The 12764-nt window shown below is 33.8% G+C and overlaps 1 protein-coding gene across 4 annotated transcripts in view; it reads left to right on the top strand.

Annotated features, from left to right (window-relative positions):
* The window catches only part of LOC147068219 (glycogen debranching enzyme), a 36850-nt gene that overhangs the window by 12924 nt on the left and 11162 nt on the right, over positions 1-12764 (top strand). For all 4 annotated transcript variants that reach the window (XM_085952141.1, XM_085952142.1, XM_085952143.1 and 1 more), the window contains exons 6-14: positions 116-253; positions 358-576; positions 4457-4569; positions 8953-9078; positions 9529-9672; positions 9975-10043; positions 11159-11362; positions 12399-12519; positions 12595-12727. In XM_085952141.1, the coding sequence (XP_085808267.1) occupies positions 116-253; positions 358-576; positions 4457-4569; positions 8953-9078; positions 9529-9672; positions 9975-10043; positions 11159-11362; positions 12399-12519; positions 12595-12727 (1267 nt within the window). The remainder of the gene's footprint in view (positions 1-115; positions 254-357; positions 577-4456; positions 4570-8952; positions 9079-9528; positions 9673-9974; positions 10044-11158; positions 11363-12398; positions 12520-12594; positions 12728-12764) is intronic.

The following is a 12764-nucleotide window of genomic DNA, read 5'->3' as shown; positions in this document are numbered from 1 at the left end:
TTTTGTCAATAAATTTTTTTCTAACTTACTATTGATTTAAGAATCGAACAAAAATTAATTTGTCCGTGTAATTTCATGTATATATTAGCGTATTATAATTATTTTACTGCTACAGGAGCTCGGAGCATCTAACTCAAGCTACAGTGTTGCAGATCAATTGCGTTTGAATCCATTATTCAGCGCGGAAATTGGCAGAGAAGTTACATTTAATGATGTTGAAAACTTTGTTGCGAAGATGCGTAACGAGTGGAAAGTTAGTATTACTATTTTGATGTAACGAATCTATCTTGATGTGCTAATTATATTTGGTGACATATATTTATTTTGGAGTATTCTTATATGAAATGGTGATTTCAGGTGTTATCAATATGTGACATTGTTTTGAATCACACGGCAAATGAGTCGCCGTGGTTGCAGGAACACCCGGAGGCCACTTACAACGTTTACAATTGTCCCCATCTCAGGCCGGCTCTTCTTCTTGATGCTCTTTTGGCTAAGCTCACCGATGATGTTGGCCGTGGTGATTATGAATCATGGGGTGTGCCGAGTCAGGTCACACAACCTCAGCACTTGGATGTGAGTCAATATTAGGTTGATTTACTTGAATGTTGTACAGTCGTATTTTACCTGTACAAAATAAGCAATGATTGTAATACTGTAACTTGTGCCTACCAAATGTATTATATTATATTATTATAATATATTCCTGATGGAGTAGCAGCAGAGTGTCACGGGTTCGAATGTCGTCTCGTGTTAATATTATGTCACTTTAATATTAAATTCATCATTTAAACCAGGGGTAGTCAACCTGGTTCCTGCCGCCCACTAGTGGGCGTTCCAGTTTTCATGGTGGGTGTTAAGGATTTAAAAAAATTTTCATTATGTTTTCATAAAATTCCCCGTGACAATTTAAATTTCAGAAAATATACTATTTGTATCGCCCTCACATTAGTTTAGTTCACGTTACGTAAGTGAAACTAAATGGCTCTATAGTGCGACAACTTAATTAATTAAATGTAATTTCATCAGACTTCATGCTTCTATGTATGCAAAGTATAAATAAAAAGCTAGATATAACTACAGTAAGTTATTTTATAAAGATGTATTCTGCCAAATTTAGCGAAAGTCTGACATAAAGTATTTGGTAAGTAATTATTATTATAATATGCTTTAACTTGCTGTAACTCTGCTTTATAAATTTTATAAAGTAAAGTTATTTCCCTACTTAAATCACCATTACTGTGGAACCGGTGGGCGGTTAGAAAATTTTACTACTAATAGAGATACAAAAGTGGTCGATAGATATACAAAGGTTGACTACCCCTGAAACTATCGATTTCTTATAATATATGTCCAAATTTACTGTTTTCTGTTTAAATCAATCAATGAAACATTTTTCATTCGAAAAAAAATACGTTCTACGAATTATTTTATGAGGTATAAATTTTCATTTTCAAAAATCTTTACACCTAATGTTATAAAATAATATAATATTGTAGTTATTTTGATTTATTATGGAATTCACATACTAATAGGTATAATCCAACACTAGTATGTATATACAATGGGTGCTTTTAAGTGGAGTGGAGTATATGTTTTGAATTTATAACTTTTTATATTTGAAAGTAGGACTGATAGTGACAAACCTTTAACGCTTTATAGGGCAAAGGTCAAAAACGGTTTATTTATCGACCACCTCATTTATGAGCTATAAGTCATACACTATATATGGAAATATCAACCTTAGTGCTTCAATACGTTGTCGAGAACATTCTCTGGTTACGAAATAAGCCATCTAATATGAAGTGTACGTCAATCGCTCGCAAAACATTATTTCAACGATTGGTCGATGTATCGGCCATTGCCCGTTTGCGGTCGCGACTCGACGATTTCGCGGGTGACACTTGACTTTGAAAGTCATTTTGTTCCCATTTATATTATGTGTTGTGAAAAAGGGTATGTACATAATTATTTTATATGCATTTATTTATCGATTTACATTATATTTTTTCCAAATATATTATGATAGAGTACTTGTTTTATCATTCTATTGCCAAGCGGGAAGTACATAACCTCAAATTTGCAATTCGCATGACTAACTTCTAGAATTATTTTAAACATAAAAAAGCGGCTTAGGCAGTTGTGTATAGTTATATTTTATTGTGAATATAGTATACTATCATAAATATATTTTATTTTTACTCAGAATATTTGGGATCGGAAAAGTTTTCAAAATATCCGAGAATAAATGGTGTTTTTTTGTTAGTTGTGACATCAATTGAATGCTAAAGTACTCAATTACTATCAAAATCGCAACTTTCATGGGGTTGTATTGTATTATATTTGACTGTAGAAGTAACATCATCATCATCAGCCGGGGTCTATCCACTGCCGGATGAAGGCCTCCCCCATCATATTAAATTTTTTGCGGTCATTTCGTAATATCGTTATGTTGTATGTCGGTAGGTACTGTTACGATAATATGTTTTTTTTTTCAGTTCATTATGAGTAAATCTAAGAAAAAGAGCTGTCGATGTGCTTCTAGTACGGCTAGAGAGCCAAAAAGCATATCTTATTTTTGTAAGCAATGTAATGTACTGCTTTGCATACTATGTTTTGAAAAGTATTACGTAAATGGGTATAAAAAAAATAAAAATTGAATTGTAACTTTTCTCATGACTAAATAAATAATATTTACAAACATTATTTATTTGTTTTATTTGAAAAAAATATATCATAAAATCAACAAAAAAAAACACCTGAATGGGCACTGGTTGATAAAAAAACCACCATAAATTATAGTTTTTCCAAATTTCTGATTGATATTTTTTATTTTTATATTGAAATTGTTTTAAAATATGAAATATCTGATGCAAAATGGTAGAAATCGGTTTGAAATGAAGAAAAAAACGCTTTGCCCTATAAAGGGTTAACCGATTAGCATAATGACACAATATGACCTATAATTTAATAATACGAGGGTGGGTCAATAAGTCCTTAGAAAAGCCGACATGTGGCGCGACTAGTACTGTAAGCGGTTTGTTTTCATGCAGCGGCACTACCGATTCAGTATGCTGCGAAGTTTCAATCAGATTGGTCGGGTTGTTGTGTGTTTCTCGTACATTTAAAAAAAAAATTTGCTTGTGGAAAATGGAAAATGGAAAAAATTGAGTTTAGAGCTGTTATTAAACATTTTAATATAAAAGGGTTAACAGCAAAGGAAATAAAAAATGAGTTGGATTTAGTTCACGGCATATCTGCTCCTTCACTTGCAACTATTTATAACTGGTTAAATGAATTTAAACGTGGTCGTACATCAACAAAGGATGAACCACGCTCAGGACGTCCTGTAGAGGTGACTACACCAGAAATGATCAATAAAATCCACGATATGGTGTTAAGTGACCGAAGACTAAAGTTGAGTGAGATAATTGAGGTTACAGGGATCTCAAAAGGTAGCGTCATTTCTATTTTACATGACAAATTGGGCATGAAAAATATTTCTGCAAGATGGGTGCCGCGTTTGCTCACAGTCGACAATAAACGCAATAGGGTGGTGGCCTCTAAAGCCCTGTTGTCGCTCATGCAACGCAATCCGGATGAATTTTTTCGTCGCTTTGTGACTGTAGATGAAACATGGATACACCACTATACTCCCGAGACGAAAGAACAGTCAAAGCAGTGGATTGCGAAAGGCGAACCATGTCCAAAGAAGGCGAAAACCGTAAAATCAGCTGGTAAGGTTATGGCTACTGTATTTTGGGATGCACGTGGAATTATTTTCGTTGACTATTTGGAAAAAGGAAAAACAATAACAGGGGATTATTATGCATCTTTATTGGACCAGCTAAAAAACAAAATTGAAGAAAAACGGCCTCATTTAAACAGGAAAAAAATCCTCTTTCATCAGGACAATGCCCGTGTTCACACATGTTTACGATCAATGGCTAAAATTGAAGAATTGAAGTTCGAATTGGTCGACCACCCACCGTATTCGCCAGATTTAGCCCCCAGTGACTTTTTCCTTTTCCCAAACTTAAAAAAATGGCTAAGTGGACAACGTTTTTTTTCAAATGAAGAAGTCATCGATCGGACAAATGCTTATTTTGAGGACCTTCCGAAAACTTATTTTTCTGATGGTTTAAAAAAAATTGAGAAACGTCTAACCAAGTGTATTGAGCTCCAAGGAGATTATGTTGAGAAATAAAAAAAAAATACAAAAATAAAAACTGTTTTAATGCTTTTTTCTAAGGAATTATTGACCCACCCTCGTAGATACATAATACTATCTTTGTTTATTATTGTTGTCGATCAATTTATTTATAATAATATGTTTATTACAATATCAAAAAAGTTGTTGGATGAATATCTAGTTTTAGATTATTTGTATAAATTTATTGACTATAATATTGAATATATATATAATATTGTTCATATTTTTTTATTATGTTTTCAGGCAATAAAAAATTTGCTCACCACCAACCTTTTACCGGAAGCAAAGCTTCATGAGCTGTATCTTTGCGATGTCAATGAGATCGTCCAAGAATTTTTCACTCTTGCCAGGAACAAGTATGACAATCACATACATATTTTCATTTGAAATGTATTTATATGTACACCCGATCCTCTTTTTGCACGGGGGATACGTTCCAAAGACTACCGTGCAAAACAAAACCGTTTAAAAAAAGATAAGGTGCTCATACAAAAATGGTAGATAGGTTCCATTACTTAAAATCAACTCAAAATATGAAATTCTTGAACTCGAAAATAAATCGAATTTATTTATTATTTATACATAAAAATTCATAGTTTTCGATTTAAATTAAATTTAGCATAGAGAAATATATTCAGTGTCACTACTTGACAATAAACGTGCCCGTTTACTGCTGTTTTTCGCTGGCGAAAAATCACTCATCGCTGGAAATATTTTTAATGACACTGACACCGAAGCACGCGGCGCGTCTCTCATATCGAACCCGAAGTGACTGACTAGTGGCGCCATGTATGTACGTATGTATGTCTAGGCGGCATCCGGTGACAACATAATATGTATGCACCAGTGGCGTGTGGTCCATTGCAATGCAATTTTTTGAGAAAATATCGACCCTTAATCGGCAGAACAACGTAAGCGACACTTTTTGGTAAATTGCGTTTTAAACTGAGAACCGTTCAATATCACCTAGCGCGTAAGTGACAAAAATATTAGAGCCCGATCTCATTCGCATGACATTTTTTTAGGGTCTGTGCCTTTTAGCGTTTTAACTTGTACCGCATTATAAAGTAGAGCAAAACAACGTAACCGACGTTATTTGATAGTGTAAGCTACGGTACGGTTTATTCGGTGGTCCGTCTGGTAGTGAGTTGTGCGAAAACCGATTTGGGAGCAAAGCTCGCGCCGTCCAGTAAAACTGGCTGAGATAAAATAAACCTGGTAATAGAGTTTATTAAATAATAATTACCCGCCGTTTCATCTCACTACTGTCGGAATAATCTACGAATAATAGTATCTTCCTGTAGGTTTTTGAAATGTTGAAAATATATATAAAATTTATACTGAAAATTTGGATTCTTTGAATGAATCCACTAATGTCATGATTCAGAATGTTTTCAGAAACGTATTTAATAGGCAGTAAGTTCAACTTGGGTTTTCATCTACCAAAAAAGATAATAGTGTTCTTTTTGCGAGAAAATAACAAATATGTCTGGTGACAAGAGATTTCGGCTAATTGAAATGGATACTTAGAAATGTCCCCTTACCATAAAGGATAAATGCAAGGAGATGTTCTTTAATGATCTGGCCAAAAGTAAAAATCACAATGATGTTTTGTCCTCGAGAAGGTGCAAAAAACTCCGTAGTCGAAAATACGCATACTATAATGAAAGTATCTATGAAAGTGGAAAAAATAATGGATACTGCTTTTTATGGGGTGAAACTGATGGTAAACGTGGCAGTAATGAGATCTCCGAAATAATGCACAAATCTTTGGATAGGACTGACAAAGCGGGAAAAAATCAAGGATTTATTATACTGTGATTGGTCAGAATAAGAACCGGGCAACACTGGCTATGCTATCTTATATTATGAAAAATTCAACTTTCATTGAATTGATAGAAATACATTTTCTATTACCAGTGGGTCTATTCTGTATTTATCGACCGCTAAAGTGATAAAGTGATAAATATTATCAAACTTAGAGTAGGTTTGTATCATAGAATTAGCACTTATTGTAACAATTACAATACGTTAATTGTAATTGTTGCAATAAGCGCTACATTTTAACAGCACTGCTGTTAGAATACAGCACTTATTGCAACAATTACAATACGTTGGTTGTAATTGTTGCAATAAGTACTAATACTTTTATACAAACCTACCCTAAGTTTGATAATATCTATCACTTAAGCGGTCGATAAAGTATAGAATAGACCAACTGGTCGTACTACGATGCTGGTCGATTCCATTCATGCGAGAATTGAGTCATTTATAATCAGAGTTGTTTGGGCACTATCAGAATGACCCACCATCATTTCCAACGCTAGGTCATCATTTCATATGCAGAATTCCGTGACTGGAAATCTCTCGCTGCTACTTGCATTGCTTCAAAGTTTAAAATTAAATTTGGTGAATTGCAAAAGGCATAATTTAAAAAAACTTACCAAATATTGTACCTACTCTGGTGACAGTAGGACTAAACTGTTAGACCTAGAAAATGTCATCAGATCCCGATCAAATGCTGTGATGCTTTAAACGCCAGCCACCCTTGCTGTATAGTGCTAAATCACCAATATCGGAGATCGAGTATAACGATCTTAAAAGTATCTGTGTTAAATGTAATATCCCTCAGAGATGACGGATGAGTTTATGAAACTGCCACATAGATTATCAGTGGAAGATACTTTACCGGAATCCGATCAGGAAGATGTGAATGAGGATAATACAGCGATTACTGCTTAAAAAATAAGGGACAATAATTTTTTTGTAAGATTACAATTTTATTTTATCATAATTAGTAGGTCCCCGTACTTAATTATGTACGAGTAGACACGTACATATTTCATTTTGAAAAATAGCAATACCTAATAATATTAATAATATAAGCGAACCCTTAAAAATACCAATCATTTATTTTTATTTTACCTATGTGGTTAAGTATCTACAAGCAAAAATATTAATTTAAAAATTATTTTTAATTTATTTAACAACGCTCCCTTTTGTAAAATAAATGGGTACTTATGTTATTTATTTTATTACTTAATTATTAATGCCCTGGCATGATAATTAGCATGAAATTTATAAATAAAAACAACTACGCCAAATAGCGTAAGCGACATGCCTGGAAAAAATATCGCGTCATAGACATAAGCAAAACAGCGTTACCGCCACTATCTCGAAAACTAAAAGCATTAATGCAATTGTTTTATAATTTCCGTATAGGCAGTAACCAATTATTAGTAACCACATTAACAGAATTCATTTTTAGAACTAATTACGGAAATAATTAAGAAAAAACCTTCTCCTCTAAAATTTATGAATTGTCGCTTACGTTGTTCTGCCGATTAAGGGTCGATATGTACATACATACTTATTTTTATTCTTTTTAGTTTTTTTAAACCATGTTAAAGCAAAAAAATCAATGTAATTAAAAAATAATTGGTACTTTTTTAAACCGTGTTATTTCGAAACCGTGCAAAAAGAGTATCAGGTGTATATATATTTATTTTTCGATTAGGAGTCTTCTATATAAATGACATCATATTCTAATGGGGGGGTCTATAGAAAATGTCTGTTCATAATAGAAACTTATTTTTTCTGAGAATAGAATATGCTGTACTCAGTAGGTACTTTTTATTTATTTCAACGCATGAAAAATGTTAAAAATGTGACGTACTGGCTAAAAGATTTAGAGCCGAGCCACACCGGGCGACTCTGGTCTCGAGACCAGTCGCCGAGACCAGACCGATGCATGCAGTTATATGGAGCATGCCACACCTGGTCGCCCAGTAGTCGCGCAAGCAATAAAGTCGGGCGACCAGTAAAATCTCGTTCCGGCGCTCGGTCTGGTCTCCCGGTCTCTCTGGTCTCTCTGGTCAGGCGATCGGTAGCGATGTATGAGAACATATAACTATGTATTGAGTGCTGCCACACTAGGCGACCAGTCGCCGGCAGCCACGCCGCGGATAGAACGTATTTTTGCATACTTGCGTGTACATTCATTATTATTATTATTATTGGCTGCCTCTCTGGTCGCCGGCAAGTCGCCCAAGTAAATCGCCCGAAGAGACCAGTTGCGCGACTGGTTGCTCGAGACCAGAGTCGCCCGGTGTGGCTCGACACTTAGTGTGCGAATGTGATAATGGAGGGAGAGCGATTTAAAACATGTTCAAAATCTTGTGACATTTATGAAAGAACCCTTATGCTAGAAACACATCACATCATTTGAGCTCATGTGCATATAATCACCAGAACATTCAATACACCGACAACCTACAAAAATATTGTGTCAATTACATGTCACTTGTAGCTCCTTTCCAAACTATGAAAAGTAAAGATGTGTAAAATCAAGTGGCTTGAAAATGTGTAAAATGGCAGAATATAAAAAAATGTTCTATCATGCATGACATTGGTGTTGTGGCGTGATACCCGCGTGGTGACCTTAGTGTGATTGTGATATATTTTGACAGATTTTGCGAACTAACAATATTCATTTTTGCCTCAAAATGTGCTACGGAATGGGAACATCTGATCTTAACATTTAAAATACCAAGTAAAACAACATTGCATACCTTTTGCCTGTGGCACAAGCTTACCATGAGTTCACATGTGCTCATGTGACGTGATGGTGATATGTTTGTAGCATTAACGTTTAAAAAATATTTTTAATATAATTATCGATGATTACTTACATACATTTTCATTGGTTTCAAAATTGTAAAATTTATCTTGACGTACAGGGTGCCTCCTGTATCATCTGCGATTAAGGAAGGGGAAGAATTGAAGTTGGTCCATGACCCGCAATACCGCCGGCTAAAATCTATGGTGGATATGGAACTGGCGCTTCGTATCTACAATATTTATAGGTAACGTAAAAAGTGCCAAATTTTCTATTTATGCAAGTCCAGGCTATTACGCTTGTACATAATAATATTAATAATTATGATTGAATTTATAAGCTTAACATCAACTTTTTTATTGAATGGTGTTAATTTGCTGTCAATTCTTGGTGGAAAGTTAGGTAAATTTAATTGATTTATTTTTAACAGAGAAATTAATTATTTAATTATTGTCGATAATAATATTATCTTCAATAAATATATATTTTTTTTAAATTTGTTAAACTGGCTGTAATGTTATATATTTTGTATCAGTTGACAATTTCCGAGATTGAGTGAAACCAGTCCCGATTATTATGAAACTATTTGGAATAAGTATTACATTTTGTGTTTTATGTTAATCGACCCCATGTTTAGTTATTACTTTATACTGTAAACCCTACGACATACAAAACTAACATTTAAAAATTTTTGCAGAACCGATTGTTTCGATGAAGATTCTCGTCTAAAGAAGTGCACTGAGGAGTTGAAGGCTCGCCTGGAGCTTCTTAATCATGACATGTATGAAGAAATACAAAATCATTTGAATTATGCGGTTGATAACTGTATTGCGGGAATGAGGTGAGTCCATCAATTGATTGTGATTGGATATTTTTATTTGTCTTGGCTTTCGGCCACATTACTTTTGTATTTTTCACTACAGAACATCCTCCATTTTTGTACAATTAAAAAATAGTTTTTCTATTGTTTCTGTAGATTCAGTAAGTATTTTATAAACGGTTTGAAGATGATGAAACCTTTTGTTGCATAAGATAATTTCAAATATAAATGTCATGTATCTGGTACCTATATAAAAAGAATTGCAAACCTTTCCTAAAAAACAGCTTTTTTTTGCTTATGTTTTATCATTATTTTTTTTCAAGGTATTTCCGTGTTCAATCAGATGGGCCCAAAATAGAAGAAGTGACAGTAAAAAATCCACTCGTCCCGAGGTAAATATTTATTTTTTATATTATATTTATTCGCAATGGCTGAGTGGTAATGTATCCGTTCGTATTGGGATTGACAAAAATTCACATGTTCCTTATTAATGTATTTCTGGATCCAGAGCATGGATCTAATAGGTTAAGCGAATGGATAACATCTATTTCTCTTAAAAATATGTTATGAAACCTTTTCGTGAGATAGCCCTTCCACACCGGATTGTAGAGTCAATTGAATAAATGTGCTTACTCACATTCTATTCTGTAACATTCCAATGCAGTATACCGGACTTTTCCTAAGTTTTTTGGGCCGACGGTCTTTGTTAGAGTATATATTTTACCAACCCCCATCCTCCACAAAAATAGTCAATAGTGACACGTTGAAATTTTTATTTAAAAGGAAATCTTGGATTTTCAAAATAGGGCATATATAATAATAGGGCACCAAGCTTCTTAAAAATCCATAAAATGACACATACTGGGGAAAAATTATTTAAATGGAATGTTTGTTCATATACAACCGGAATTACCAATTAAAAACACATGATATAACACATCGGTACCTATTAACGCCTTCTGTAGTTGCGTTTTTATGTATGTGCACCCCCTCTATCTGGCTGGCTTCTACGTTTCCTATGGAGGAAGGATCGACAGGCGAGCAGGGGTTAAACACAGTATTTTGTGGTTCATGTTGACGCATACTCAAATTGTGATTTGTTGATTATGACAATGACTTCAAAGCACAAAATGAGTTGTACAGGTGAAAAACTCGAGGTGTCGATGTTTATTCCCTTTTGAGCAGCTTGGTGCCCTATTATCTATTGGCGCCTTCCTTGAGTTCTATACTACCCTGCTAAGTAAAAAGACAGTGTTTTTAGTTATGGTAAATGAGAACCCAAGTTTTAAACTAACTTTTCTCCTAAATTGTGTAAAATTATTGGATTGTTTTGATATAATCTCCAAATAGACAGTGTATATTTAGAGATTATGTCAAAACAATCCAATAATTTTACATAATATAAGAGAAAGGGTAGTTTAAAACTTGGCTTCACTTTGGGAATCACTGTGAATATACTAATAAACTGATACGTGACAAAAATGTTTAATATATTTTACTATTCCAGATACTTCACATATCATGGCACGGTATCTAAATTGGCCGATATGGAAGTGAAGATGTATTCTCTAGACGCTCGCTTCATGATGGCTCACAACGGTTGGGTCATGAATGCGGACCCTCTCAAAGACTTCGCGAATGTGAAAGACGGCACCGCCAATGTTTACCTGAGGAGAGAGCTGATCGCTTGGGGTGACAGTGTTAAATTGAGGTAGTTAATCGTTCATATGCATTACTTTTCATTCTGTCATGGTGACTCTCTCTGGATATTAGTAAACTAATAAATAATATTGTAAATTTACAATAATTAAGTACCTAATTTAAAAATTTGTTTTTCATTCAAAGATATACATACCTACCTATAGAATTAAAAGATAGTATGAAAGTTATGTACATAATATTATGTTCAATATATGGAATGTTACATTCTCAAATCTTGTGAATTATTCATTGAATAAAAGAAATGGTTTATTAAAAATTGTTAGCAAGTTCACGTAGACGTTATACCTAAATATTTGGCGAGAGCCGGACGTTGATTAGTAATTAAGGTAATTAATATTTCTTGATTTAAGACACAAAGACTGATAGTCAATAATAACGCAATTTGATAAGGATTTCATGTAGGACCTATTACAGGTCATTATTATTTAAATTATCACAATTAGGTAGGAGGCTTGTAGCTTAATTGGTTAAAACATATTGGCGCGATACCAGTGGATATACGGGTTCAAATCCCGTGAAGCATGGTATTTTTTTCAAATGTGATTTTTTTCTAGTGGGTATATATTATATATCTGAGGTATTATCAAGTTATGTATGTTCAATAATTAATTGTTCAACTATAATATGTATTAGAATATTCCTAATATAAAGAATATATTAATTTAATTAGGTATAGGTAAATCGTTTTACAGTGGCACCATGGGTACGACAAATGCGGCTTGCAGTTGTAGTGGTATTATTTGCTAGCATTGAAACAGGCATTGTCGCAAGCAATTCAATACACGCACGAATCGCCTATGGTGCCACTATAGAATGATTTACCTATACCTGTAGCCAATTACAATAAAGTAAAACTAAAAAAGTAGGTACCTACCTGATAAAAATCAGTTTATTAGAATACCTAATGTGACTAATTGACAGGGAAATTTAATTACGATTAGTTTAATAACGTATCACGTATGTATTTATTTCTTTATGTATTCATATCATAATATGTTCTTGAACTATCTTTGTTTATTTTATAGGTATGGTGACAAACCTGAAGATGTTCCATTCTTGTGGAAACATATGAGGGAATATGTGGAGTTGACCGCTCGCATATTTGATGGATTACGTCTTGACAACTGTCATTCAACGCCATTGCCAGTAAGAGTCCACTTTTTAATGCTATTGAATCTAAAATGTTTTTGGACATATTCTGTTGATGCACTATTTTTTTAGGTGGCCGAATTCATGTTGGATTGCGCTCGTAAAGTAAAACCAGACCTGTACGTGGCGGCAGAATTGTTTACCAATTCAGACCAGACTGATAATATTTTCGTAAACAGATTAGGCATCACTTCTCTGATAAGAGGTAATTCATTTATCATTTATCGATTTTTTTATAACGT

The sequence above is a fragment of the Rhyacophila brunnea genome, unplaced genomic scaffold (assembly GCF_057557595.1).
Source record: "Rhyacophila brunnea isolate RB1 unplaced genomic scaffold, BYU_Rbru_1.0 scaffold_3, whole genome shotgun sequence".
Classification (NCBI taxonomy): domain Eukaryota; kingdom Metazoa; phylum Arthropoda; class Insecta; order Trichoptera; family Rhyacophilidae; genus Rhyacophila; species Rhyacophila brunnea.
This window is presented reverse-complemented; position numbering and strand designations above follow the sequence as displayed.